This window comes from Bos indicus x Bos taurus, chromosome 13 (genome assembly GCF_003369695.1).
Source record: "Bos indicus x Bos taurus breed Angus x Brahman F1 hybrid chromosome 13, Bos_hybrid_MaternalHap_v2.0, whole genome shotgun sequence".
Lineage (NCBI taxonomy): Eukaryota > Metazoa > Chordata > Mammalia > Artiodactyla > Bovidae > Bos > Bos indicus x Bos taurus.
Window position 1 is genome coordinate 18670444 of NC_040088.1, and position 27037 is coordinate 18697480.

The following is a 27037-nucleotide window of genomic DNA, read 5'->3' on the forward strand; positions in this document are numbered from 1 at the left end:
CAGGCGAGGGTTTCCTCATCTGACACCACCTGCTCCCCGACAGCCGCCCCAAAACCTCCTTCAACTGGTTTGTGAACCCGCTGAAGACCTTCGTCTTCATCTGGTGCCGGTACTGGCGCATCTTGGTGCTGCTGCTGCTGCTGGCACTGATCACTGTCTTCCTCCTCCTCGTCTTTTATACCATGCCTGGGCAGATCAGCCAGGTCATCCTCCGCCCCCTCCACCGCCCCTAACTCACCGTGGACACTCATCCCGTAATGCCAGCTCTGGCCTCCTTCCCACCAACAGGAGCCATCCTGGAGTTGCCCTGTTTCCTCTGCCCAAACCTTCCAGGGAATCCACTCTTGTTACCTGCACACCCACGGCAGATAATAAATAACGCTCGGGGCAGAGAATAGAGGTGTTCCTGGGTGACCTTGGGTGTTGGGGGTCACTGGACTAATACACAGGATGGGGGCGCTGCTGCCCACATGGCCCTACTGCCAGGAGGAATAGGACCCAGGGGAGGTTCCCTGCTGAGGAGGCCTGGCCACTGAGGGGTCAGGCCCCCTGAGCAGCCCCCCTGCCCTGCCAGTGGCTGCTGCTGCTCCATGACAGCTAAACCCTCGGTGTGCTTCATGAACTTGTAACCGTAAGAGTAGGCAGGTCACTCAGGACACTTGGTTCCAAGTGACAGAAATCCCAACCCAAGCTGGCTGAAGCAAAAAGGGACTGTTGTGGCTTCCACAGTGGTAATTCCCAGGATGTGGTGGGTTTCAGGCGCTGTTGGTCACAGGGTTCAGACAATGTCACTGAGACTGGTTCTCTGCCTCTGAGCCTGGCGCTGCTGTTCTCAGGGGAAGCTCATTTACGAAGATGGTCTGTCCCTGGAAGTATAGGATGGCTGCAGCAACCCCGACTCTCCCCATCTTCACGTCCAGGAGGAAAGATTTCCTAGTCCTGGTGGAGCCTGGCTTGTTCTGGGTCACTGGGGCCAGCAGGGATGGGGCATGCTGACTGAGGCCCTCCCCTGGAGCTTAGGGTGGGAAATCAACCCTCCTCAAAAATCACACAAGCTGACGGGGTGGGCAGGGAGGTGCCCAGAGGAAACCCAGGATACTGTTAATAGGGGAAATGATTCCTGGGTGACCAAAAAAACAAGACTCACTGAAGTTGACAACATCATCCACAATTTATAGACAAGTGCCCATCAATAACACGTCCAAGGTCACAGCTCGCCAGTGGCCAAGTCAGAGCTGGGTCTCATGTCCGTCTGCTTCAAGAAGTATTCTGGCCATTGCTCTACTTTGTTTCTCCCCCCTCTACTGTCTTACACTGAAACTCCCCAGCTTTTAAAATCCCTGGTTCCCTAGGCTGTGCAGTAGTGAGGTCTTACGACTGGTTCCCCACACGTCTGAAGGGCTCTGATGAAAAGCCCTGACGAGGCCCAGAGCCAAGGTCTAATGCTGGCCCTGGCAGCACCACTACCTTCCCTCCGTTTTTCAGTTCTGTGTCCACCCAGGGAATTGCAAAGGACCTGGCTGGACCCCCCTTGGACACCAGGAGCCAGGAGGGGCTTGGCACGGAGCAGGGTCATTAAGCAGGAGAGGATCAGGTGACTGTGCCCAGGGTGGCAGGGAGGGGCCCCAGCTTTAGCCACCACTAGGGGGGCAAGTCCCAGCCTGCACACAGGACCCGTAACCAATAGGGTCGGAAACTCACAAGCTTGGGAGCTCCGGTGACTTGAAGCTCATCCTGGAAAGTTCCATCTTAGCCCTGGGGCTGAACCCAAAAAGCCCGAAGACCACAGTGGGAGGACTGACGACAGGGCTGTGGAGTGGACATCAGTCTGGTTTGAATAATAATAAGCTGGGGATGTCCACATGGGGCTCCCAGAGCCACCTGCTCTGATCTGCTAGTCCTGACTGCCTTCAGTAAGTGGCTGCAATGAGAGGTTGTTCCCACACTCCAGCGAGACCCAAGAACCACACTGAGACCAGCGAGTATATCACAATCAATAGATTTACCAACAACCGGGAGCTGCAACTGCCTCTTTGAATTGGGGTGGGGTGGGGGAGTAGGGTAAGAAGAGGCTGGGAAAATGACCCCAAAGTCAAAGAGAAACAGGAAAAAGAGGGGAGGAGTGGGGAGACAGACAACTATGTTGTCTTCCCTAGATCAATTTTCTTCTGGATGGCTCGAGCTGAGTGGTAGATGAGAGAGTCAATGAGTCCGGCCACTGGGGAGAGAGACAAAGGCTGGCACTGGCCCAGGTGGGCCCTTGGTTTGACCTCCGGGCCTTGTCACCTGACTGGCCAGGGGCCCTTCAAGTGCCCCTCTTCCCTCAACCAAAACCCGACTGGGCGGAGGGGGTGTCAAGCTTTCCACTCCCCACCACGCCCTCAACCCCAGACAGACACCCCACAGCTTCTGACCTGTGAACATGCCCCCGATGATGGCGCACACGCCGGTCAGGAAGTGTGTGAAGGACCTGGCAGAAGGGCAGGGGAGGTCAGCAGGCACCCTGCTCCCTGCAGGCCCAGGCCCCTCCCTTCCCCGGCCCTCACCTGTGCTTCTCTGTCAACTTCACCATCATGGGCGAGAGCTCGTACAGCACGAAGACGCCGGGAAGCCCCTGATCGCCCATCAGCCCGTTGGCGACCTTCTCATGTCTAGTCACAGAGAACTGATTTGTCCTCAGCACCTGGCACAGGAGGGGAGACTGGACCAGGGCCAGGTCTGTGACCTGGCTCCCAACCCCGCAGTACTACCTGCTGTTCCGGGCCCTGGTTTGGCAGTGCCTTGACTGTGTGGAGGAGAAAGCGAGGCCCCATGCTGGAATCAAACACCGCAAGGCCCGGGGACCACCTCAACGCCCTCGTGCAGCCTGACCATCCCCGCTTTCCCTCCAGTCACCAGCTCTTTACGGGTTACCAATCCCAGCTCCGCATGGTGGACCCTCTTAGCTGGGGAGAATAGCAACTCTTCAAGGCTGCACCGTGAACCCCGGGCAATGCTAGGCCTGGCATCCTCTCCACTCAGTCCTCACACATTCTACCCGTCTGCAGAGATGCTGCTCCACAGGCCACAGGAGAGACAGGAGGGAGGGGCATGGAAGGGTCAGCCTGGCTAGCCCCTGGCCCAGGGCAGACTGTGGGGGACAGAGAGGCGGACAGTGTACACGGGAGGAGTGGACGGCAAGTAGAAAAAGTGCTCTGAAATCTGACAGCCTGGGGCCTGAGCTCTAGCTATGGGGCAAATCACCCAGCCCCCTCCGAGCCTCAGCCTGTCACCCATCATATGGGGTAAGAGCAGGACGTCACTTCCCAGGTTGAAGGAATTCACGGGCTTGGCACCAGAGGGTGCCCTGAAGTCTGGGCCCCCTCGGACTCACCTCTCCGTCTACCTTCATGTACACTGTGGGCACCACCTTCACAAAATACTGAAACATCATGGAGGCTGTGGGGAGAAGAGGGCACTGGGCGTGGGTGCGAGCAGGGCTTGGGCCGCTGGGGGCTACCTCCCGGGCTGGTACCTTGGGGTGCCGTGACATTGGTGTGGTCCAGGGGGTTCACAATGCCCGGGTAGTCCTCCCCAAATGACAGGTGCCGGATGTAGTGGGTCATGTTGATCTGCAAGCAACACCAGCCCTGGGCCTCCGAGCACCTGAGGCCCCAACAGGCCCCACCCTCTCAAAGGCTTTTCACACAGGGGCACCTGGGTCTGGGGAGTGGGTGTGCGGAGATGGGTCTTCCCTTGGAGAACCTGCCTGAGACAGACACTCCCAACCCCCACCTAGGAACTCCTTCCTCAGGGCCTGGGGGCTCATGGGGCTGCAGAGTTTGAGGTTGTGGCTGCACCCACACGTGAGACAATCACAGCACACACTCTTGGTCGCCTAGGCTGAAGGGGCCCCGGATCTCCCAGCTCCCTCCCCTGTTCTGCTCCTGTTGAGTCAAACAGCCACTAGAGGGATCTTTTAAAAACTATGCAAATCTGATTCCATTATGACCCTGCTTGAAGTAGGCCAACAGCCTCCCACTGCTCAGGAAAGACACAGACTCCCCTGAATAGCACATGGCCTGTCAGCCCTCCAGGCTCATCCTCAACCAACCACACAGCCCTGTTTTTCCTCAGAAGTGCCCCCTGACCTCACTCCAGGCTCCCTCTGCCCGGATGCTCTTGTCCAAGCTCATCCCCCATCTCCAGCCTATGCAGGTCTCAGTTCAAAAGTCACAGCAGTGATCCTCACACTGCACCCGTCAGACCGTGGTTCATTGTTCTGTATCTGCTCCCCCATCCCAGGATGTCTCTACAGAGAATGAAGGCAGCGACTAGGCCTCCACCTCCATCCACCCTCCATGGTTTCCACCTGGTACGTACGTTGTCGAGGCCGAAGCTCTGCAGGTCGTGGACTAGGAGAGAAGGGAGAAGGTGTCAGCAGGGGAGCAGGCTCTCCAGACCCTTGCTCGGGCCTCCCCACTCCTCCTGCTGGACCATGACCTGCCTGGCTCATCTTCCACCCCTCAATCACTCACCAACCCGGCCCTACTTGAGGGCAGCCAGAGGGCCTGCTGTGGGCCTGCATGAGAAGTGAGAGTTCATGCCCTCTACAGGGCCCACTTCTTCCCTCGCATGTGCAGGGAGCCCTTCATGGGCACCACTCCAGACCTCTGCTCCCACCAAGGCCCGAGGCCCTGCATCTCAGGAGATAAAGCCCATTGACTCAGGTCTTTCAGGACTAGAGCCGATGGGCCAGTCACTGAACCCCAAAGCGAGGTGGGACTTAAGAATGTGGTCTAAATTCTTTCCAGGCCTCCTCTGCTCCCACCCTCAAGCCACCAAAGGGAGCCCAGCAGGCACCCTACACCTCCTGTTCCAGAACAAATTCCTCCTGCCCTTGAACCCTGATCCCTCCCGCTACAAGGAACCCCAGCTAATGGATACACTTACTGCTAGTTACAGTCACCCAGCCGTCAGGCCAGAGAAGGCCCCCCACCCAGGCCCACCCACACCCACCCCTCTTCTTGGGAGGACAGGCTGCCCCAGAAATGGGGGCTTGGCTTCCCTGGGGGTAGGGCCACTTACTCTCCACAGCGTGTACTGCAGCATGGGGGAGAGAAGGAGAGAGAAGGGAGGAAGAGAAAAAAGATTCAAAGCTTCACAGTGAGAACCACAGAGCTGGACACATGGTAGAAGGGAGGACCAGATGTTCCTGCCTCAGTAGCGGGGTCTGGACTCAGCTAACAGGCCTCCTCCCAGTCCCCTCCCCTGGCCAGAGAAGAGTGCAAGGGGGCTTGGGCAGAACTGTGGTCGCCTAGGAAGAACAAAAGACCTAGAGCCCAGAGGGTCACTTCCCTAGCTGTGTGACCTTGGGCAGGTCACGTATTCTCTCTGAGCCTTGGTGCCCTCTGAAGACCAGGTAGGATCTAAGATAAACTTTACAATCTTCCCCTCTCCTCCCCTAAATCAACATGATGTCAGAAACTAGCTTCCAGGCCTTCAGTTCAGCCTCTGGCCTTGGGTATCTGTAGCTCTGTGTTTCGAATATCCCTCGAGGGTATGGCGGACCCTTTGCCCTGGGCTCCCTGCTCTGACAACAGCCAGACGGAGAGGCAGAGATGGGTCACCTCTCACTGAGTGCCCACAGGCCCTATGCCCACAGAGCCACATTAATCGTCTTCCTACAACCCCAGTGAGACCACCTTCCCTGGCCCCTCCAGATGCACCTGCCTGCCCCAACGTTCAGGCGTATCCCTGCAGACCGCTGTGAAGACCAGCGAGGCCATCTTCACCAAGCCCGTTACTTCTGTCCTTTGTTACCAGGCAGCTCAGGACTGCCGGGTCATCTCTTCCCTGGACTCTTACCACCATGTGGCTCTGTATGTCCTCGAGTACAATCCTGACTCCCATCCCTTCTAGGTCCTTCCACACGCCCTGTTACTCATCAGCAAAACCCCAACATCTCCAACCTCCACACCTCCCTCCTGCTCACACTTTGGCCACAGCCTGGCTTGCCCTTGCAGCCCCCAAGCAGTGACTCCTTCTCTCCCACACCTGTCCTCCTTCCTGGCCTAACAGAGGTCCTCCTTGCTCCTCAATGCCATTTCTAGATCACTTCATTTCCCTTGATTTTCCCTAAAAATCTCAGGTCTGCAGCTCATGGCACTGTACCACCTTCCATCCCCATTTGTTTGAATCGCCTGGAAACCCACACAGAACCACCAGTCAGTTCTCTCACACTGGCGCCCGAGAGTTTTGGCCACTCGCTGTCACACTGTCTTAGACAATGGCCCTGTCACAACTCCTGATGATTTCCATGTCACTCTGCTGCCAACTGACCTGTACCTATGCAGGTCCGCCTTCCCTCCTGTTGCCAAATTGGGACTTTCTACACCTCTAAGGCATTACATTGTCTTCCTTTTCCTTCTCAAGGACTTCACTCCAGCAAATGTCCCTCTCGGCTACAGGGCATCACTTCTGTTCTCTCCACTAGGCAATTTCCGACAGCATGTTGACACATGGCTATACCACACGTCTTACAAAACTCCCGCCTGACTTCCATTCTCTCCAGCGACGGGCCCCTCTCCCCTTCCCCTTGAGAGCAAGCCCCACAAGGGCTGCCTCTGTTCACCGCCTGCAGCTCCTCTCACACGCCCTCCTGAACCACGCAGTGGGTGCTTCCCGGCCCAAACTACTCTGTTCGGGTCACAATGACCACTGCCGCATTAGACACACCACGGTCATTCTACCTGACATCCAGAAGCACCCGACAGAGTTCTGGAGACACATCCGCCCCTTAGCTTTCAGGATATCACTCTCCGGGTCACACTCTCACCTCCCCAGTGTCTCCGCTGCTGCTTCCTTCTGTCCTCTAATTTCGGGGGCCCGGCGCTTAGACCCCTGAACTCTCCTCCTCTACATCTACCCTCACCTCCATCTGAAAGGTGACTCATCCAGTCTCATGGTTTTAAACACACAGATGACTCCAACATGTGTATCCCTAGGCCAGACCTCTCTCCTGAACTCCAGACTTGGAGTGGCCAATTGCTTACTTGACATCTGGGGTGATATCCCATTGGTCTGAAAATATCAAAGGCGGCTTCATGTTCTCACTCCAACCGTCTAAACCTGTTCCTCTAAGCCTCCCCTTCTCACTAAATAGTAACTTCATCCTACAGAGTCATCTTTACTCCTCTTTTCCTCACCTTCTCATCTGTTGGCAACCCCTCTCAGCTCTACCTTTGAAATATCCACGGTCACTTCTCACCACCTCCACCCCCACTCCAGCCCAGCCCCCAAAATCGGGTGCCTTGACTGATCACTGCGACAGCCTCCTAACTGGCCTCTCTTGCCCACTCTGCCCCCTCACCCACAACCCACCAGTCTCCTTAACGAAGCAAAATGCTGCCTGTCAGAGTTAAGTCAAAGTTAAGTCAGATCACATGAAACTTCCTCAGAGCCCTACAACGCCCTCCCATCTCACGCAAAGTAAAAGCCCAAGTCCCTGCAATGCCCTCCCGGGCCCTACACGACAGGGCCCTGTTACCTCCCTCACCTTATTTCCTAACCATGCAGCTCAGCTCACCGTGCTCCAGTCACCCTAACTTCCTCCCTGCACCCTGAGTTCACCAAGCGCATTCCTGCATTCGCTATTCTAGGGATTTGCATTCGCTATTCTATTTGAGAAGGAAATGGCAACCCACTCCAGTACTCTTGCCTAGAAAATTCCATGGATGGAGGAGCCTGATGGGCTACAGTCCATGGGGTCACAAAGAGTCAAACACGACTGAGTGACTTCACTCACTCATTCTATTTGAAACACTTCCCCACAGTCATCCACATGGCCAGGCCCTGTACTCACTTCAGATCTTCACTCAGATGTTACCCATCAGTCTTCCCTGACATCCTCCATGGAACAGCACACACACATACCATCTCACCCAAGCCTCTCACGTCAATCATTCTTATCCTGGCTTTATTGGGTTTGAGTTGCTTAAATACATTCTTGATATACCATATCTTTATATGTACTTGTTGACTGTCTCTTTCTTTACTAGAATGTTCTGAGGGCAGGGATTTTGTTTGGATTGCTGCTGTATCCTTAGCACCTGGACTAGCACATGACAAGACAATCACGATAGGTGATTACTAAGCATCTAGTGAATGAATGAATGAAAAAAGGAATGAGAATAAATCTCCATTTATTCATCCTTGTGAACAACACTGTAAGGCAAGTACTATTTCAGGCCCATTTTACAGAAGAAGAAACCAAGTAGAGCTCAATATGTCCCAATTCAACACAGCCTGAGAGCGGCAGAACCTGGGTTCCAAACCGGCTCTGCTTCCGTCAAAGTCTCACACGCGGGTTACTTGACGCTGGGGCTGCCACTGGAACAAGTACCTACCACACGCCAGGTTCCCTGCTGTCATCTTAAACCTGCCCAAACAGCGTAGGAGATAAGTACTATCATCACCACTTTAGAAAGGAGGAAACTGAAGCTAAAAAAGTAAAGGAACTTTCCCAAAGTTGCAGATAACCTGGAAGGTCTAAGACTGAACTCTGAAGCCAGTCTGGCTCCTTGGCGTGTGCCCTTAACCGTTTACCAAACCACTGCCCTGAGACGAGGCTCTGCTCTGGGCCAAGACAGAAGTGCATCAGGCAGGGGAAGGGGCCCTCCAACTCCCCAGGTGTGCCGGCTGCTCTGGGGCGCTTACCGTGCACGTGGGACTGCTGGAAGCTCTTCCCGGGGGCAAAGTGGAAGTTTCCGGCCACCTGGGGGGAGATGCCCGCTCATCCTCCAGCGTTTCCTCCTTTCCCTTTGTCCTTTGTCCCCTGAGGGCAAGTGTGCCCTCGAGTCACAGTGGACTGGGGCCCACCCACAGCCCAGCTGGCCTGTCCCGCCTCGGGTCCTCCTGTACCTTGTTGACCTCCAGGAAGCCGTACACCTGGCAGCCTTCGTTCTTCTGCTCCTGCATTTTCTGGCTGAAGCCCTCCCGCCGGCACTGCTCAATGGTGTCCGGGTTCTTGAAGGCCCAGCCTCGACGGCGATATGCCTCCCGCACGTCCTCACAGGAGTTACAGCACCTGAAGAGGGGAGGTGCGGGGGGAGCGTCAGAGAGGCACCCGAAAAGTGCTGGCACCTTGGGAAACAAGGCAGTGCCGCCCACTAACAAAGCCTCCCCCAGCCTCATCTTTGATCATCCAGCGTCCTCCAGGTATGTTTCCTCAGCGGCAGCAGGGCTGTTGAAACATACATACTCCCATTCTGTTTGGGGTGATGAGAAGTTTAGACCGGATCATGGTGATGGCCACACAGGGCTATGCATGTAGTTAACACTACCAGATGGCACATATGAAAACAGTCAAAATGGTACATTTCATGTCACGTATATTTTACCTCAATTAAAAAAAAGATTGTAAATGCATACTCCCAGGCTCTACCCTAGACCTGCTGAACCAGGGGTCTCTCAGGGGTCAGGGCCTGAGAAACAAAACAGCAGCTGCCACATAAGGAAGGCTTAAGAGCCCGGGCTGAGCCTTCCAATCTCAGTGCCGTACATAGAAAATACATTTATTCCCTAGGTAAGTCTTCTGAGAAAGGCGTCCTTTTCACCCCCTTCACAAGGATTATGTAGTTTGGCCCAAGGACACATAGGTGGAACCCAGGCAGCTGGACTCCAGAGACTACCACTGAGCCAGAACAAGGATCACTTTGACCTCGTCCCCAGCTCTTGAGCCTGACACCTGACCTGGGATCAGTGATCAGGGCACATAGCCCATGCCATCTAAATTCTTGGCCAAGACCACCACCACACACACACACACACACACACACACACACACACACACACACACACACACGGCATCCAACAGAGGCTGGGGATGACTGACAAAAAGCACCTGATGGGAGCCCTGCTCCCCACCCCCCAGCTTGACCCCCTGACCCTGGCTCACTTGATGTCTTCCATCTCAGCACCATAGCAGCTCTCACAGCGATCAGGGTCCAGGGAATCAGGGTCAAACACCTTCACCTCGACTTTCCCGAGCTCTAAGGGGAAGGCAAGAGGCAGGGCCATGAGCCAGGGGCAGGCGCAGTGAAATCGCTACCCCTAACCCTCGCATGGACTTCCCTGGTGGCTTAGACAGTAAAGAATCTGCCTGCAATGAGGGAGACCTGGGTTTGATGCCTGGGTTAGGAAGATCCCCTGGAGGAGGGCATGGCAACCCACTTCAGTATTATTGCCTGGAGAATCCACATGGACAGAGGGGCCTAGAGGGCTATAGTCCGTGGGATGACAAAGAGTCAGACATGGCTAAGTGACTAGGCACAGCACAACCCTTGCATGGGCCCTCTGGCCTGTGGCTTAGGAATAATAAACATTGTAATACCTAATATTTACATAATGCATACTATGTATGTGTCAGACACTAAGCATTTCCACACATGTTGTATTTCTTTTAATAAAAGGTAATAGCAATAAAACAATAAAGTGAATACCAAAGATTAGCTGAATACAGGTCGCTGTACTTTACACAGTCTCTTTTCAACCCCACACGACTCTGTGAAGGTGGAGGTTACTACCCCCACAGTACTGAGAAGGTGCTGAGGCTCAGAGTGAAAAGTGATTTCGCCAATGCAACACTGTAAGCGGCAGAGTTCAGCGCTGAACCCCAAGTGTAAGCCCCTAACCCCTCGCCCTGGTGCCTCTCAGACTGCTCTCTCTGCACCTGGCTCCCCGCCTTTAACTACCTCACTGTAACTGGCGGTTTCAATATTCAGAACCCTGACTTCTAGTCCTCCAGTAATCTTTTTATTTTTGTCAACCATCCTCAACCAGCCATTTCCATACTCAGTTACTACCAGTGGTCACAAACCTTCCAGAATTCAATGTCATAATCCCAATCTTAAATCTTATCTTCTTTTCCCAGCTCACTCTCTCTGGTACCCAGAAGCCACCGATTCTTTGTTACCAATATCACCCCTTCATACTCTCACTTCCCTCTTTATTTAAGTTCTATGGTTCAAATGGGTAATGAACTACCTCCTTATTAAATGGTGCTGGAAAAAACAGATATTCACATGCAAAAGAAGGAAATCACACCCCTATTTTACACCACTTGCAAAAATTAACTCAAAATGGATTAAAGACTTAAATGTAAAACTTGATACTGCAAAACTCCTAGGAAGAAAACATAGGGAAAGAACTCCTTGATACTGGTCTTGGCAATGATTTTTTGGATACAACACGAAAAGCACAAGCAACAAAAGCAAAAAGAAATAAGTGCTACTACATCAAAAGAAACAGCTTCTGCACAGCAAACAAACTATTAACAAAATGAAAGGGCAACCTATGGAACAAAGGAAATATTTACAAAAGATATCTCTGATAAGGGATATCAAAAACATTGGAGGAACTGATATAACTCAATAGCAAAAAACCCAATTTGTCCAATTAAAAATGGGCAAAGGAGTTGAATAAACATTTTTCAAAAGAAGACATACAGATGGTCAACAGGGACACAAAAAGGTGCTCAACATTACTCATCATCGGGGAAATGCAAATCAAAACCACTAGGTATCACCTCACATCTGTTAGAATGGCTATTATTGGAAAAAACAAAAACAAAAAATAAAATAACATTGTCGACAAAGCAGAGAAAAGGGAACCCTTGTGCACTGTTAGTGGGAGTGCAAATTGGTATAGCCATTATGGCATCCGGTCCCACCACTTCATGGGAAATAGATGGGGAAACAGTGGAAACAGTGTCAGACTATTTTTCTGGGCTCCAAAATCACTGCAGATGGTGACTGCAGCCATGAAATTAAAAGACGCTTACTCCTTGGAAGGAAAGTTATGACCAAGCTAGATAGCATATTAAAAAGCAGAGACATTACTTTGCCAACAAAGGTCCGTCTAGTCAAGGCTATGGTTTTTCCAGTGGTCACGTATGGATGTGAGAGTTGGACTGTGAAGAAGGCTGAGCGCCGAAGAATTGATGCTTTTGAACTGTGGTGTTGGAGAAGACTCTTGAGAGTCCCTTGGACTGCAAGGAGATCCAACCAGTCCATTCTGAAGGAGATCAGCCCTGGGATTTCTTTGGAAGGAATGATGCTGAAGCTGAAACTCCAGTACTTTGGCCACCTCATGCGAAGAGTTGACTCACTGGAAAAGACTCTGATGCTGGGAGGGATTGGGGGCAGGAGGAGAAGGGGACGCCAGAGGATGAGATGGCTGGATGGCATCACTGACTCGATGGACGTGAGTCTGAGTGAACTCCGGGAGTTGGTGATGGACAGGGAGGCCTGGCGTGCTGCGATTCATGGGGTTGCAAAGAGTCGGACACGACTGAGCGACTGATCTGATCTGATTATGGAAAACAATATGGAAGTCCTTCAAAAAATTAAAAATAGAATTGCCAGATGTCCCAGCAATCCCCATCTCTAGGTATATATACAAAAAAGAAAGAAAGAAATCACCATCTTGAAGAGATATCTGTAGCCCATGTTTACTGTAGTACTATCCACAATAATCAAGACGTGAAAACAACATGAGTCAATCAACAAATGAATGGATAAATAAACTGTGACTTGTGCACCTCTCTGTAAGTGTGTGTATGCATATATATATACACACACACATACTTATACACATACAGAGCTATATACATATATATGGTATATATATGTAATGTTCCAATATATATATAGGAATATATTGGAATATTATATATTCTGAACATCTTATGGAGAAACCTGAACAAAGTTTTTGCCCAAACCAATATATATTATGTATATGTATACGTGGGTGTGTGTGCTTAGTCATTCAGTCACGTCCAACTCTTTGTGACTCCATGGACTGTAGCCCACCAAGCTCCTCTGTTCACAGAATTTTCCAGGCAAGGACAATGGAGTGGTTGCCATTGCTTCCTCTAGGGGATCTTTCTGACTGAAGGATCGAACCTGTGTCTCTTGTGTCTCTTGTATTGGCAGGTGGATTCTTTACCATTGGGCCACCTGGGAAGCTCTGTATGTGTATATATTGGAATATTATTCAGCCATTAAAAAGAAGAATATCCTACCATTTTCAACAACATGGATGAACCTGAGGATATTATATTAAGTGAAATAAGTGAGACAGAGAAAGACAAATACTGTTATGGTCTCATTTACATATAATCTAAAAATAACAAATTCATAGAAAGACAGTAGATTGTTGGCTGCCAGGGGTTCAGGGGTAGGGAAAATGGGGAAATGTTGGTCAAAGGGCACAGACTTTCACTTATAAGATGAATAAGTTCTGGGGATCTAACAGCATGGGGACTATAGTTAATGATGTTGTAAACTTGAAAGTTGCTAAGAGTAGATCTTAAATGTTCTCACCTCATATACAAAAAAGGTAACTGTGAGGTAATGGCTGTTACCCTACTACGGTAATCATCTTACAATATATATGTATGTAAATCATCATGAACTTACATGATGCTACATTCCAAGTACACAGCCACAAAGCTGGAAAAAAAATCTCTAGTCCGCTGCTGTAATTCTTCTCTTGCACACAAGCACAAGTCACTTGTTCCTCTCTCCCCTCATTGTATAAGAATATCAAAACCCACCTTCCAGCTGAGTTCAACTCTCTGTGCCTACTTCTTCCTGTGCCTCCCTTAAGACTGCCTGGCAATCCTACTTCCTTTCACTAATGCCTTTCACTCTTCCATTCTCTGAGATGACTAATTTATATCTTTTCCTCTCTCCTTAGGCTTCCAAAATCCCTTCCCCTTTCTCCACTCTCAGCTAATGACCTTGCTTTCAATCTCCACTAAAAAGACAGAAGCAACAGGACCTGGCTAAATCTCAACACCAAACCAACCAACCCACATGCACTCTCTTCCAGTCCCCACCCCACTTTTCTGCTTTCTCTTACAGCTAAACTCCCGGAAGGGTTATCTATACTTGATGTCTCCATTTCCTTTTCTGCTCTGTAATTAGATTTTCATCCCCAACAGTATCAAAACTATTCTATTCAGTTTCCAGTGACCTCCATGTTGCCAACTGCAATGGTCAGAACAACCCAACCAAGCTGCTCCCAAATTCCTGACCCACAGAAACTGACAAAAACAAATGTTTGTTAAATTAAATCACTAACTTTTGGGGCTACTTGTTACACAGTAGTGGAGATATATATATTCCCCCACCTCTCCCACCCATACACAAAAGTCCTCTTCCTTCTCTGGTCATTAAATCATTCACTCACTCAGACCAAAGCCTTGGAATCGACCTTGACTCCATATCCAATCCTAAAGCAAATTCTATTTGTTTTACTGGTGTTCAACATTTGAATGAACAAATGATAAAGCTGACCAACAAAGCAATCTCTAAGGTGTGAAAAAATCAGAGCTTTCAGGAAGGTTTTGTTATGGAGGGAAACTGAGTTAATGGAGGCACTGGGAGGACACAGAGAAAAGAAAGGAAGCTAAAAGTGAACAACACTCTGAACTAGGCATTATACATGTATTACTTCATTTGATCCTGCAATTCCATGTGGTAGGTACAACTGTTTATCACCATTTTAAGAGCCAAGGGCACGGACTGCAAAAGACAAAGCTACATCTGAACTCAGGCAATCTAATTCAAGGACAAAGACTTAAACTTAAGCCTTCCTGCATTCCAAGAGGGAAGAGCATTATGGGCTGAAGTCAGTCTGTGGGACAGGGAAGTAGACAGCCAGAGAAGCCTGGGTCCACCTACAGGAGTTCCGCCAAGGCACATAGGACTCATCCTCCGACTTCTGTTACTAAACCACAATAGGCAGGGATTCGGGACCTTAGAATGACAGCCACGTAGAGTACTCTCCTCAATACACAGAGGCTAAAAAGCCAGCATTTCAGCCCACCCTGACTCTTAATAGCTGGGGGACCCTTGGAAAGCCACTTGACTCCTCTGGGTCCTAGATGCTTCACGTATCACTGAGTCAGTCACAGCCCACTTGCCAGAAGGTAGGGCTTGGGCATGTCCAGCTCTGGGATTTGAGATCTGGCCTCTTCCCCCCAAGTTACCATGACGCTCTGCCTCTGAGCTCACGGGAAAGCCATCCTTATCAAGCCGTTTTTTGAACAGGTTGTGCTCCACATCCAGCTGCTGCTCCCCAGCCACATCCATGGCATCGATGCTCAGATCTGGAAGCAGGAGGTCAGGGTAAAGGGCTGTGTCCTAAGGGTAAGGGTTTTGGAGAGTAAGGGGACGCTGAGCTTGTTTTGGGGCGGCAGTGGACTAGGGGAAGGAGGCTCTCCTGGAGTCCAGTCCAGAACCTAAGGCTGGAGCTGTGAACCTGGAAGCCATCTGAGAACCTTGGGGCTTGCCATTCCCACCCATGGTGAGGTACTCACAAGCACAAGGCATGTGCGGAAAGAGCACATTGATGTTGATCTTCAGTTTATCCCCCCGTGACTTGTCCACGTAGAGTTCAGGATGCACCTGGGGCAGGACTACCTTAGTAAGATTTCACCTCAACCCTCTCTTGCCCCATTCCATAAGCTCCTACCACTATAATGCCAAGCCCCGCCCACCTACTAGGCCCCGCCCCTTACCTCTGTGGTGAGGTAATACTGCAGCTCTGACAGGAACAATAGTAGCATAAGAAGGCCACTGACAATGGTCACTGCAGGGCAGGGAGCGAGGGTCAGAATGGCCTCTGTCCCTCTCCCTCTGCCCCCGGCAGGCCGGACAGGTTCCAAGCGCCCCGGCCAACCTCCAGGACACCCCACTCCCCGCGACCCCGACCCCGCCACGCCCTACCCGTGGCGCCCCCGCAGGTCTTGACCCGGAAGTCCTCCAGAGTCTTGGGATAGGCATCGAACTGCTTCAGCTTCCCCAGCGCCTCCATGGGGACCAGCCGGAAAGGGGAAGCCAGAGGGCCCGCCCCGGCAGCCTCCCGCTTCCGGCCCGGAGCTTGGGCCACGCCCCCTCTTTTCGCACGCAGGCGCAGCAATGCCCACGCTTGGCCCCACCCCTTGCTGCGTTCTCACTCAGGCCGCCCCGCCCACCTGTGCTGCTCCTGCCTTTGGCGGCTGGAATGGGCTCCCGTGGGGTGGTTGAGGGGGTGAAGAAATAAGAGGTTAGGTTTTCTGTGGAGCAGAGTGCCTGGAAGAGGACTCCACCGGATAGACACAGTAATAGCAGCATTCGCTTGCCTTGTGCCCGGAGCTGCACCTCGAGTTTCACATCAGACTCTTGGAACCTCCTAGAACAGTGGTTTTCACAGTGTCCTCAATGGGCAGCCTCATTATCATCTGAAATTGGTTAGGAATGCACACTATTGTGCCCTGACACAAACCTACTGATCAGAAACTCTAGGAATGACTCCCAGGCGATTTCCTGCAGTTACAGCTTGAGAGTCACCTCTGTAAAGTCGGTGTGACTTTTATATCCATTTTTCTCAAGGATAAACTGTGGCCGTGGAAAAGCTAAGTAACTTACCCTGTGTGTGTGTGTGTGTGTTGCTCAGTAGTGTCTGACTCTTTGCTTTCCCATAAGCTATAGCCCGCCAGGCTCCTCTGTTCTTGGGATTCTCTCAGTTCAGTTCAGTTCAGTTCAGTCGCTCAGTCGTGTCCGACTCTTTTCGACCTCATGAATTGCAGCACTCCAGGCCTCCCTGTCCATCACCAACTCCCAGAGTTCACTCAGACTCACGTCCATCGAGTCAGTGATGCCATCCAGCCATCTCATCCTCTGTCGTCCCCTTCTCCTCCTGCCCCCAATCCCTCCCAGCATCAGTCTTTTCCAGTGAGTCAACTCTTCCCATGAGGTGACCAAAGTACTGGAGTTTCAGCTTCAGCATCATTCCCTCCAAAGAAATCCCAGGGCTGATCTCCTTCAGAATGGACTGGTTGGATCTCCTTGCAGTCCAAGGGACTCTCAAGAGTCTTCTCCAACACCACAGTTCAAAAGCATCAATTCTTCGGCACTCAGCCTTCTTCACAGTCCAACTCTCACATCCATACATGACCACTGGAAAAACTATAGCCTTGACTAGATAGATCTTTGTTGGCAAAGTAATGTCTCTGCTTTTGAATATGCTATCTAGGTTGGTCATAACTTTCCTTCCAAGGAGTAAGCGTCTTTTAATTTCATGGCTGCAGTCACCATCTGCAGTGATTTTGGAGCCCCCCAAAATAAAGTCTGACACTGTTTCCACTGTTTCCCCATCTATTTGCCATGAAGTGATGGGATCAGATGCCATGATCTTCATTTTCTGAATGTTGAGCTTTAAGCCAACTTTTTCACTCTCCTCTTTCACTTTCATCAAGAGGCTTTTTAGTTCCTCTTCACTTTCTGCCATAAGGGATTCTCTAGGCAAGAATACTAGTAGTGCGTTGCCATTCCTTTCTCCAGGGGATCTTCCAAACCCAGGGATTGAATTCAGGTCTCCTGCATTGCAGGCAGATTCTTTACTATCTGAGCCACCAGGGAAAGCCAACGTGGCCTAGATGGTAGGAATTAATGGCAGAGCCTGATTCCAACCCATTTCTTCTGGGCCTCAAAGTACTCTGGGAGCAAGAGGCTTTGGGGTTAATTCTACCCAAACAGCCTCTCAGTGCTTTTCCTCAGCATGGCTAGTGGAGGTGCCTAGCTCAAATCATTTCAGTAGCATTAGATCAGAGCTTCTGGGCTTTCCACGTGGCTCTAGTGGTAAAGAACCCATCTGCCAAAATCCCATGGACGGAGGAGCCTGGTGGGCTGCAGTCCATGGGGTTGCTAGGAGTTGGACACGACTGAGCGACTTCACTTTCACTTTTCACTTTCATGCATTGGAGAAGGAAATGGCAACCCACTGCAGTGTTCTTGCCTGGAGAATCCCAGGGACGGGGGAGCCTGGTGGGCTGCCATCTATGGGGTCGCACAGAGTTGGACACGACTGAAGCAGACTCAGCAGCAACAGCAGCAGCCACTGCAGGAGATGCAGGTTCAATCCCTGGGTTGGGAAGATTCCCTGGAGTAGAATATGGCAACCCGCTCCAATATTCTTACCTGAAAAATTCCATGGACCGAGGGGCCTGGTGGGCTACACCTTATAGACTTGCAAAAAGTCAGACACAACTGAGCGACTAACACACACACACACAGACCAGAACTTTGTAAAGAGGGGTTCAGGAAACTGTGGAGAGTCCATAGAAGAAAATTACTGACACATTGGGTCAGGGAAGGCTTCCAGGAGAAAGAGAAGGGACACAAGCTGGGTGCACTGTGGCAGTCCAACTCAGGAGAAGCTGAGTCCCCCTTTCTGTCTGCAGGCTACAGCCTGCTAGGAATGGAAGAAGGAAAGGGCTAATGCATATTAATTGAAAACTGACAACATGCCAATTACTGTTATCCATTCTACATCAGCCTGGAGAAGGGAATGGCAACCCACTCCAGTATTCTTGACTGGAGAATCTCATGGACAGAGGAGCCTGATGAGCTACAGTCCATGGGGTCACAAAGAGACATGATTGAGCGACTGAGCATATTCTACATCAGAACAGCCCTGGCAAGTCGATGCTATTTCAAACCCCATTTTGTAGATAAAGAAGCCAAGAGTTGGACTGACTTTGCCCGAGGTTGCAGGGGGAGTTAACAGGGCAAAGCTGGGCTTCAAGGCCTGATTTTTCTGACTCCAGAGCATGGGTCTTTCCCACACATTAGCTACCACCACCAAGTGCAAGAGAAGTCTATTCTCAGTTGGATGCCCATGAACAGTGTTGACAGAAATTATCCTCTCCTCTCTGTCATATGTCCATTCTATGCCCATTCATGTTTGACTTCCAAGCCCTCCTTCCTCAGTGGGGTTCCCCACTAAAACACACTTCTTCACTCCCTTTTCTCGTATCCCCTGTTATGCAATACCATGGTGAGTAACAAAGATGTGAGTCATACTTACTCTTGAGGAGCTTTCAGTGGGGAGTAGGAAGAGGTAAACAACAACAAAATGTATGGATGTTATATAAACCACTGAACTGTGCTCTGAAAATGGTTACGATGGTAACTTTTATGTTATGTGTATTTTACCATAATAAAATTTTTTGGAAAAAAAAATAAAGTAATTAATTAACTACCTAAATAAAGGAGAATGTGCCTTGCACTGTGAAGGAAAAATCAGGGAATGTAATAGGGACAGCAAAGTGGAGAGACTTTCTGCTTTAGGAATTCTAGAAGTAGGTAGTCCTTTCTCTTCATAGAGTTCTTCTAGGTGAGCATGATGCAGAAGTCACAGGAGACCAAGATGCTGACCAGTTGGAAACTTAGCTCTTCACAATGTCAGGCTTCCCCTTAATGCTTCCAGTCCTCCCCCATCAACATGAGGTCCTTTGGCCATGGGAGCAGTTGGATCCTGTATGGGAGTGCCTCACTCTGCACACTGGGTTGCAGGAAGAGGGGGTCACTGGTCACATGTAGATGCAGCCTAAGCCTGACCAGAGAAGGGAAGGTTTCAGGCCCTTTCCTTGGTTCATTCTGCCCAGTCACAGCCTTCTTTCACCTTACATGAGACTCGGATAAATGAACTTTTCCTTAAATCATTGAATAAATAAGTGTATTTGAGGGTTTCCCTGGTGGTCCAGTGGTGAAGAATCCGCCTACCGATGCAGAAGATATGGGCTGGGAAGATCCCACATGCTGCAGAGTCACTAAGCCCATGCACCACAACTACTGAGCCTGTGCTCTAGAGCCCAGGGGCCACAACTAATGAGCCCACGCACTCTGGAGCTCATGCTCCACCACGGAAGACACAGCAATGAGAAGCCTGTGCACCGCAGCTAGAGAATAGCCCCCTCTCACCACAATTAGAGAAAAGCCTGAGCAGCAGCAAAGACCCAGCACAGCAAAAACTAAATAAATATTAATAAAATTATTTTTAGAAGAAATAAGTATATTTGGAACTTTCCTGATGGTCCAATGGCTAAGACTCTGGGCTCCCAATTCACGGGGCTTGGGTTCAATCCCTGGTCAGAGGAAGTTCAACGAAGTGCAACAAAGTTCAAAGATCCAATGTGCTGCAACTAAGACCAGGCACAGCCAAATAAATAAATAGATAAATATTTTTTTTAAAACAATGAAACTGTGCAAAATTATCAGAACAATCACCTTCAGTTCAGTTCAATTCAGTTCCTCAGTCATGTCTGACTCTTTGCGACCCGATGAATCGCAGCACACCAGGCCTCCCTGTCCATCACCAACTCCCAGAGTTCGCTCAAACTCAATATGCCAGGAAATTTGGAAAACTCAGCAGTGGCCACGGGACTGGAAAAGGTCAGTTTTCATTCCAGTCCCAAGAAAGGCAATGCCAAAGAATGCTCAAACTACCGCACAATTACACTCATTTCACACACTAGTAACTGCTACTGCTAAGTCGCTTCAGTTGTGTCAGACTCTGTGCAACCCCATAGACGGCAGCCCACCAGGCTCCACCGTCCCTGGGATTCTCCAGGCAAGAACACTGGAGTGGGTTGCCATTCCCTTCTCCAATGCATGAAAGTGAAAAGTGAAAGTGAAGTTGCTCAGTCGTGTCCGACTCTTTGTGACCCCATGGACTGCAGCCTACCAGGCTTCTCCACCCATGGGATTTTCCAGGCAAGAGTACTGGAGTGGGTTGCCATTGCCTTCTCCGAAGGCAGGTCAGGTTGCTTCCTGACCTGCATATAGGTTTCTCAAGAGGCAGGTCAGGTGGTCTGGTATTCCCATCTCTTTCAGAATTTTCCACTGTTTATTGTGATCCACACAGTCAAAGGCTTTGACATAGTCAATAAAGCAGAAATAGATGTCTTTCCGGAACTCTCTTGCTTTTTTGATGATCCAGCAGATGTTGGCAATTTGATCTCCGGTTCCTCTACCTTTTCTAAAACCAGCTTGAACATCTGGAAGTTCACGGTTCATGTATTGCTGAAGCCTGGCTTGGAGAATTTTGAGCATTATTTTACTAGCGTGAGAGATAAGTGCAATTGTGCAGTAGTTTGAGCATTCTTTGCCATTGCCTTTCTTGGGACTGGAATGCAAACTGACCTTTTCTAGTCCTGTGGCCACTGCTGAGTTTTCCAAATTTGCTGGCATATTGAGTGCGGCACTTTTACAGCATCATCCTTCAGGATTTGAAATAGCTCAACCAGAATTCCATCATCTCCACTAGCTTTGTTCATAGTGATGCTTTCTAAGGCCCACTTGACTTCACATTCCAGGATGTCTGGCTCTAGGTCCATGATCACACCATCGTGATTATCTTGGTCATGAAGATCTTTTTTGTACAATTCTTCTGTGTATTCTTGCCACCTCTTCTTAATATCTTCTGCTTCTGTTAGGTCTATACCATTTCTGTCCTTTATTGAGCCCATCTTTGCATGAAATGTTCCCTTGGTATCTCTAATGTTCTTGAAGATATGTCTAGTCTTTCCCATTCTGTTGTTTTCCTCTATTTCTTTGCATTGATCACTGAGGAAGCCTTTCTTATCTCTCCTTGCTATTCTTTGGAACTCTCCATTCAGATGCTTATTATCTTTCCTTTTCTCCTTTGCTTTTCACTTCTTTTCACAGCTATTTGTAAGGCCTCCTCAGACAGTCATTTTGCTTTTTTGCATTTCTTTTTCTTGGGGATGGTCTTCATCCCTGTCTCCTGTACAGTGTCACAAACCTCCATCCATAGTTCATCAGGCACTCTATCAGATCTAGTCCTTTAAATCTATTTCTCATTTCCACTGAATAATCATAAGGGATTTGATTTAGGTCATACCTGAATGGTCTAGTGGTTTTCCCTACTTTCTTCAATTTGTCTAAATTTGGCAATAAGGAGTTCATGATCTGAGCCACAGTCAGCTCTCAGTCTTGTTTTTGCTGACTATATAGAGCTTCTCCATCTTTGGCTGCAAAGAATATAATCAATCTGATTTCTGTGTTGACCATCTAGTGATGTCCATGTGTAGAGTCTTCACTAGAATAGCTATAATCAAAAAGACAGACAAAACCAAATGTCATTGAGAATGTGGAAAAATTGCAACCTTTATACATTACTGGTGATAAGTGTAAAATGCTGCTGCCACTTTGGAAAATACTTTGAAAGATTTTTCTTAACTTAAATATAAATGCACATGTAAACCAACAATTCCTAGCTGTCTACCCAAGAGAAATGAAAATGCATGTTCCTGCAAAAACTTGTAAACAAATGTTCATAGGAGCATTATTCATAATAGCCAAATAGTGGAAACAATTCAAATGTCCATTAGCTGGTGAGTGGATAAACACAATGCGATCTAGCCACACAGTGGAATACTACTCAACAGCAGGAGTTAACTCCTGGTGCATGACACATTATAAATTTTAAAAATAATATGCTGAGGAAAAGAAATCAGATATGAGAAACTGCATATTGTATTATTCCATTTATAAACACGGCAAATCTTTAGGGAAAGTGGGGTAGTGGTTGCCTGGAATGAGGAGTGGCATTGACTGCAGATGCAAATAGGGATTTCTGATGGAAATGTCCTAAAACTGGGTTGTGGTGATGCTTATACAGCTGTCTACATTTATTGAATCATACACTTAAAATGTGTGAATTTTATGGCACGTGAATTGTGCCTTGATAAAATTGCTAAAACGCAAAACCGAAGCTAATGTTTCAGGATGTTTTTAAAAGGTTATATTTTGCTAGGGCTGCATAAGAAGGGAATGGGGAACGACTGCTTAATGGGTATGGGGTTTCCACTTGGGATGATGAGTATGTTCTGTAATTAGGTAGTGGTGATGGCTGCATTATGATGTGAATGTCCTAAATGTCATTGATTTATTGTATACTTTAAAATGGTTTAAGTGGTAAGTTTTTGAGTGTTTCACAACAAAAATATTATGTTAGTTCATGTAAGTGAAACACCAATAAAGCTTACTATGCATCCATTTCTAGATGATTTTTTAAAACCTTTTTATTTTAAAATAGGTATAGGCATATAAAAAATTATAAAAATAGTAAAAAGAGATCCCATGTACCCATCACCCCATTTCTCTTGATGTATCGTCTTACATTACACAAACCAGGGAATTGACATTGACACAATTAATTAGTCTGCAGTCAGTTCAGTCACTCAGTCGTGTCCAACTCTTTGCGAGCCATGGGCTGCACCTCTCCAGGCTTCCCTGTCCATCACCAAATCCCAGAGCTTGCTCAAACTCATATCCATCGAGTTGGTGATGCCATCCAACCATCTCATCCTCTGTCGTCCCCTTCTCCTCCTGCCTTCAATTTTCCCCAGCATCAAGGTCTTTTCTAATGAGTCAGTTATTTGCATCAGGAGGCCTAAGTATTGGATTTTCAGCTTCAGCATCAGTCCTTCCAATGAATATTCAGGACTGATTTCCTTTAGGATTGACTGAATCTTCTTGAAGTTCAAGGGACTCTCAAGAGTCTTCTCCAACACTGCAGTTCAAAAGCATCAATTAGTCTACAGACCTTACTCAAATTTTTTGGTGATTTTTTTTTTTTTTTTTTAGTTGCTGTATTTATATGGGATCTAGTTCTCCGACCAAGGGTCAAACCCATAGTCCCTGCAGTGGAATCTTGGAGCCTTAACCACTGGACTGCCAGAAAAATCCCCTGGTGAATTTTTTAAAGCAATAAAATACCCACTGCAGATTTTCACTAGTTATGACAACTGTTTTCCTGTTCTCATCCCATGGAAGAAAACATTTTGATTTTTTGAAAAAATGGGTTTCTAACCCCACCCCTTTATTAAAAACCTTAAAAACAACTCAGTTTTTCATTTTGTTTTTTAACATCTTCCACAGGCCAGGGTTGAATTAAGAGAGTGACGCTGGAGATGAGGAAGGTTGTTTGGAGACAGAAACAAAAGGATTAAAAAATGGATTTGGAAATCATGGGAGAGGGAGGAGTCAAGGATAGCATATGGGTTTCTGGCTGCAGCAAGAGGTGAGTGGAGGAGCATCTGCTGAGATACAGAAGTCTTGGGAAGGGTTTGGTTTAAAAGGAGCAACATGAGTTCAGTCTCAGGCTTGTCCGGGGTGATGGGTCTCTGAGACAGCTAAGTCAGGGTGCGACAGACTGCCGGGTTTGGGGGTCTAGAGAACAGAAGTGAAGTCTGAGACGAAGTTGAGCAATTGCAGAGGGGCCATCACACATAAATAGTACTTAAGTTTCCCTGTCCACTCTGTTCCTATATCCCATAAATATTTATTAAATGATGAAGTCTTAGGGATTCAGAGGTGAAAAAGGTAATCACAGGACTTCCCTGACAGTCCAGTGTTTAAGGATCCACCTTCCAGTACAGGGGACGTGGATTTGATCCCTGGCTGGGAAACTAAGATCTCACGTGCCATGGGGGCAATAAACCTGCTTGCCGCAACCACTGAACCTGTGTGCTCTGGCGCCCACGTGCCACAACTAGAGAGAAGCCCACACACCATAATAAAAGATTCCGTGTGACACAACTAAGACCCGAGGCAGCCAAGAAAAAAAAAAAATATATGTATATATAAATATATATATAAATGTAAAGGTCAGTCCCTGTCTATGTGGATCTTGCACTCAAGGCAGGCAGCTTGAGTGTGACAGACAGGATAGGGTGGTGGCTTTGTGCCTAAAGGAGGGAGGTCACAATGTGTACTTTGTGATGAGATCTGTAATATACCCCTTGGCAGGGAGGACCCCACTGAGAGCTCAACCTCCTTCTGTGGGAAGGATCAGGGACACACCATATGTTACCTCTCTGCCCTCACACCTTCCATCCCAGGCCCAGTTGGAGGGCCCTTTGGGGATAAGCAAATGGACAGAGAAGTGGGAGATGAGGGCTTGGCAGGAGGTGTGGTGTGGAGGTCTGGGGAGCCACGGAGGCCCACAGGACAGAGAGTTGGGGGGCTGTCTACGACCTCAGGTCCTCACCCCTCCCAGTCCCAGGTAGAGGAACCAGTTGGCCGCCTGCCACTGGAGCCATCGCCTGGGCCACACATGAGGCGCTGGTGGCAGATTTTTGTCCTGTGCGTCTTCTGGATGCTCCTCTTGTGGCTGGTGACCCCCTGCCTGGATCTGAAGACTGACTCGGCACCCCAGGAAAAATGGATGGACGTGGCACCACGGCGTTGCAGCTGCCCTTGGTTCAAATTCAGGCAATGTGGCTGCCCGTCCGGGAGTCTCAATCACTCTGTCTGCCACCACACAGCTGGAGAGCACCAGTTTGATGCAGGCTATGAAAAGATGAGGGGGTCCCTGATGGGAGGAGCAGAGTCCACGCGCCCTGGTGCTGTGCTCTGGTGGTCGGTCAGTGGTCAACACTGGGGTGTCCCATCCCGTCCTCCCCTGGGCCCAGGTCACCTCCCACTTTCTGTCCCAAACCTCTGCCCTTGGCCCTGACTTAGAGTGCCTCCCATCTTCACAGCTTCAACTCCCGATCTCCCGATGGAGGTCTCACCCACTCAGATCTGCTTCCCGTCCTCCAGGAGCCAATACCTGAGTCTTGGCCCCCCATCTCTTCTCTCCTGCTGTTTTCAGGACCTGAACGCAGCAAGCGAGCTGGGCAGAGTGTGGAAGAAGCTGCTTGAGGTGATTCCCCAACTCTCAATGAGCTATTTTGATCTCTTCTGTGGGACTTGTGCCCTGATGGGGAATTCAAAGATCCTGCGGGCTGCCAGTATCAGCAACAATGTCAACCAACTCAGCATGGTCTCCAGGTGAGCCTTGAGGAGAGGGCAGGGGACTGGATGGCCAGACCTGCCCCTAGAGTTCTTTCAGTTTCTACTCTCTTTTTTCAGGATGAACCAGGTCCCTGTTCAGGGCATTGAGATGCTGGGGAACCAAACCGCGAGATGCTCCGTCTCCCACAGGAATGCCAGGGGCCAGGGTTCTTGGAGGCAAGTGCTGTTGCTGCTCCTGCAGCTCTTTGATCTCGCGTGGACTTCAGATGCTCTGAGTGAGGAGATGGTGGTCTGGGAACCCAGACATTCTTAGTGTGGCAGGTAAGGAGAGGGCACTGCAGCGGATGACAGAGGGGCCTCCAAGGAGACTCTCCTGGCTTACTGGGCACACCTGCCAGACCTTCCCAGGTCTCAGGGGCTGCTGAAACCCCTCCACTTCCTAATTCTTCCTTAGATTTCTGAAGGTGGTCCAGTTCCCTAGCAGAATGGAAGATAGAAAAGGCCAGGTAAGGGTTTGACAGGTGGGAAGATGTGGCTGTGGGTCGCTGTGGACTGGGACCCAGGTTGGCCACCTCCCATTCCTCTCCAAGTCCTGGCGATCAGCCCCACCTTCCTCCAGTACAACCGGGGCACTCTCCATCTTGGGGGCTCATGGCTCTGTTCTGGGCCTTGCGTACCTGTGACTCAGTAAAGATCCTTGTTCTTTCCTCACTTAAAACTTTTCCCTGCTGGTGGTCCAGTGCTTAAGGCTCCACACTTTCAATGCAGGGGATGCAGGTTTGATCCCTAGTCGGGTAACTAAGATCCTACATGCTTTGTGGTATGGCCAAAAAATTAACAAAACAAAACTTTTCCAAGCTATGCCTTCAGCATAGAGTCTAAAAGTTTCTGCCTAGCTTCCAAGACCCTGTGTGGTCTGACCTCTCGCCTCCCCTCATCTCTCCCAGGCTCACACCACGGGTTTCTCAGTTCCACACACATGCCAGCTGCCTCATGCCTTTTCACATGCTGCTCCCTCTGCCTGGGATGCCCTTCTCTTGTCTCCCCAAAGAACCTTCTCTTCTTCCAGTACGATGAGAATCGTATGATGCTCTTTTCTGGGGTCTGGGGTCACACTGTGTGCTCAGACTCTGTCTCCCCTGGGGAAGGTGAGCTCCGTTCTCCTAGCTTCAGGAGGCAGCTGGTCACCCTTGATGTTGAATGAAGGGTGGTGGGATGAAGACAGGATTCAGCCTGCTGACACATACATCCCTCTCTCATCCACTAGGATTCCCGCTTTGGATCTGGATCAGAAAAGCAAAGGAGGTGGTCCCCTTACTGGGAGGATGCTAATCAGACCAACAGAGATTCTGTCCATGCTCAGCAAGAAGCAGAAATGGAGGTCAGCTACAGTGGACAAA

General features: G+C 49.5%; 3 protein-coding genes across 4 annotated transcripts in view; 2 read left to right on the top strand and 1 right to left on the bottom strand.

Annotated features, from left to right (window-relative positions):
* LOC113902692 (fer-1-like protein 4) overlaps positions 1-2114 on the top strand; it is a 46525-nt gene extending 44411 nt beyond the window's left edge. The window contains 1 exon segment of the mRNA XM_027558095.1: positions 44-2114. Within this exon segment, the coding sequence (XP_027413896.1) occupies positions 44-233 (190 nt within the window). The 3' untranslated portion in view covers positions 234-2114.
* On the bottom strand, positions 1984-15930 carry ERGIC3 (ERGIC and golgi 3). Of its 2 annotated transcripts, XM_027558700.1 has the most exons (14): positions 15777-15930; positions 15569-15639; positions 15368-15455; positions 15038-15157; positions 9938-10031; positions 8902-9067; positions 8698-8755; positions 5068-5082; positions 4363-4394; positions 3515-3611; positions 3374-3438; positions 2547-2683; positions 2415-2470; positions 1984-2218 (listed from the first exon to the last, which is right to left on the bottom strand). In XM_027558700.1, the coding sequence occupies exons 1-14, from the start codon at positions 15862-15864 to the stop codon at positions 2139-2141; spliced, it is 1167 nt and encodes a 388-aa protein (XP_027414501.1). In that variant the 5' UTR covers positions 15865-15930; the 3' UTR covers positions 1984-2138. The 2 variants fall into 2 exon arrangements, with proteins under 2 accessions (XP_027414501.1, XP_027414502.1); XM_027558701.1 differs by lacking the exon at positions 5068-5082.
* Positions 15931-24629: 8699 nt separating this feature from the next.
* On the top strand, positions 24630-25950 carry C13H20orf173 (chromosome 13 C20orf173 homolog). Its single transcript, XM_027558096.1, has 3 exons — positions 24630-25263; positions 25495-25673; positions 25827-25950. The coding sequence occupies exons 1-3, from the start codon at positions 24772-24774 to the stop codon at positions 25948-25950; spliced, it is 795 nt and encodes a 264-aa protein (XP_027413897.1). The 5' UTR covers positions 24630-24771.
* Positions 25951-27037: the final 1087 nt, after the last annotated feature.

What these genes read in the sequence shown, in the direction of transcription:
- ERGIC3 (XM_027558700.1), bottom strand. Translation starts at nt 15,864, where the DNA reads ATGGAGGCGCTGGGGAAGCTGAAGCAGTTCGATGCCTATCCCAAGACT. An exon ending in TCCGCACATGCCTTGTGCTT is followed by an intron (nt 15,158 to 15,367) that starts GTGAGTACCTCA and finishes TCCTGCTTCCAG; the next exon opens with ATCTGAGCATCGATGCCATG. An exon ending in ACATGAAGGTAGACGGAGAG is followed by an intron (nt 2,684 to 3,373) that starts GTGAGTCCGAGG and finishes CTCCTGTGCCAG; the next exon opens with GTGCTGAGGACAAATCAGTT.
- C13H20orf173 (XM_027558096.1), top strand. Translation starts at nt 24,772, where the DNA reads ATGGACAGAGAAGTGGGAGATGAGGGCTTGGCAGGAGGTGTGGTGTGG. An exon ending in GTGCTGTGCTCTGGTGGTCG is followed by an intron (nt 25,264 to 25,494) that starts GTCAGTGGTCAA and finishes TGCTGTTTTCAG; the next exon opens with GACCTGAACGCAGCAAGCGA. An exon ending in CAACTCAGCATGGTCTCCAG is followed by an intron (nt 25,674 to 25,826) that starts GTGAGCCTTGAG and finishes CGTCTCCCACAG; the next exon opens with GAATGCCAGGGGCCAGGGTT.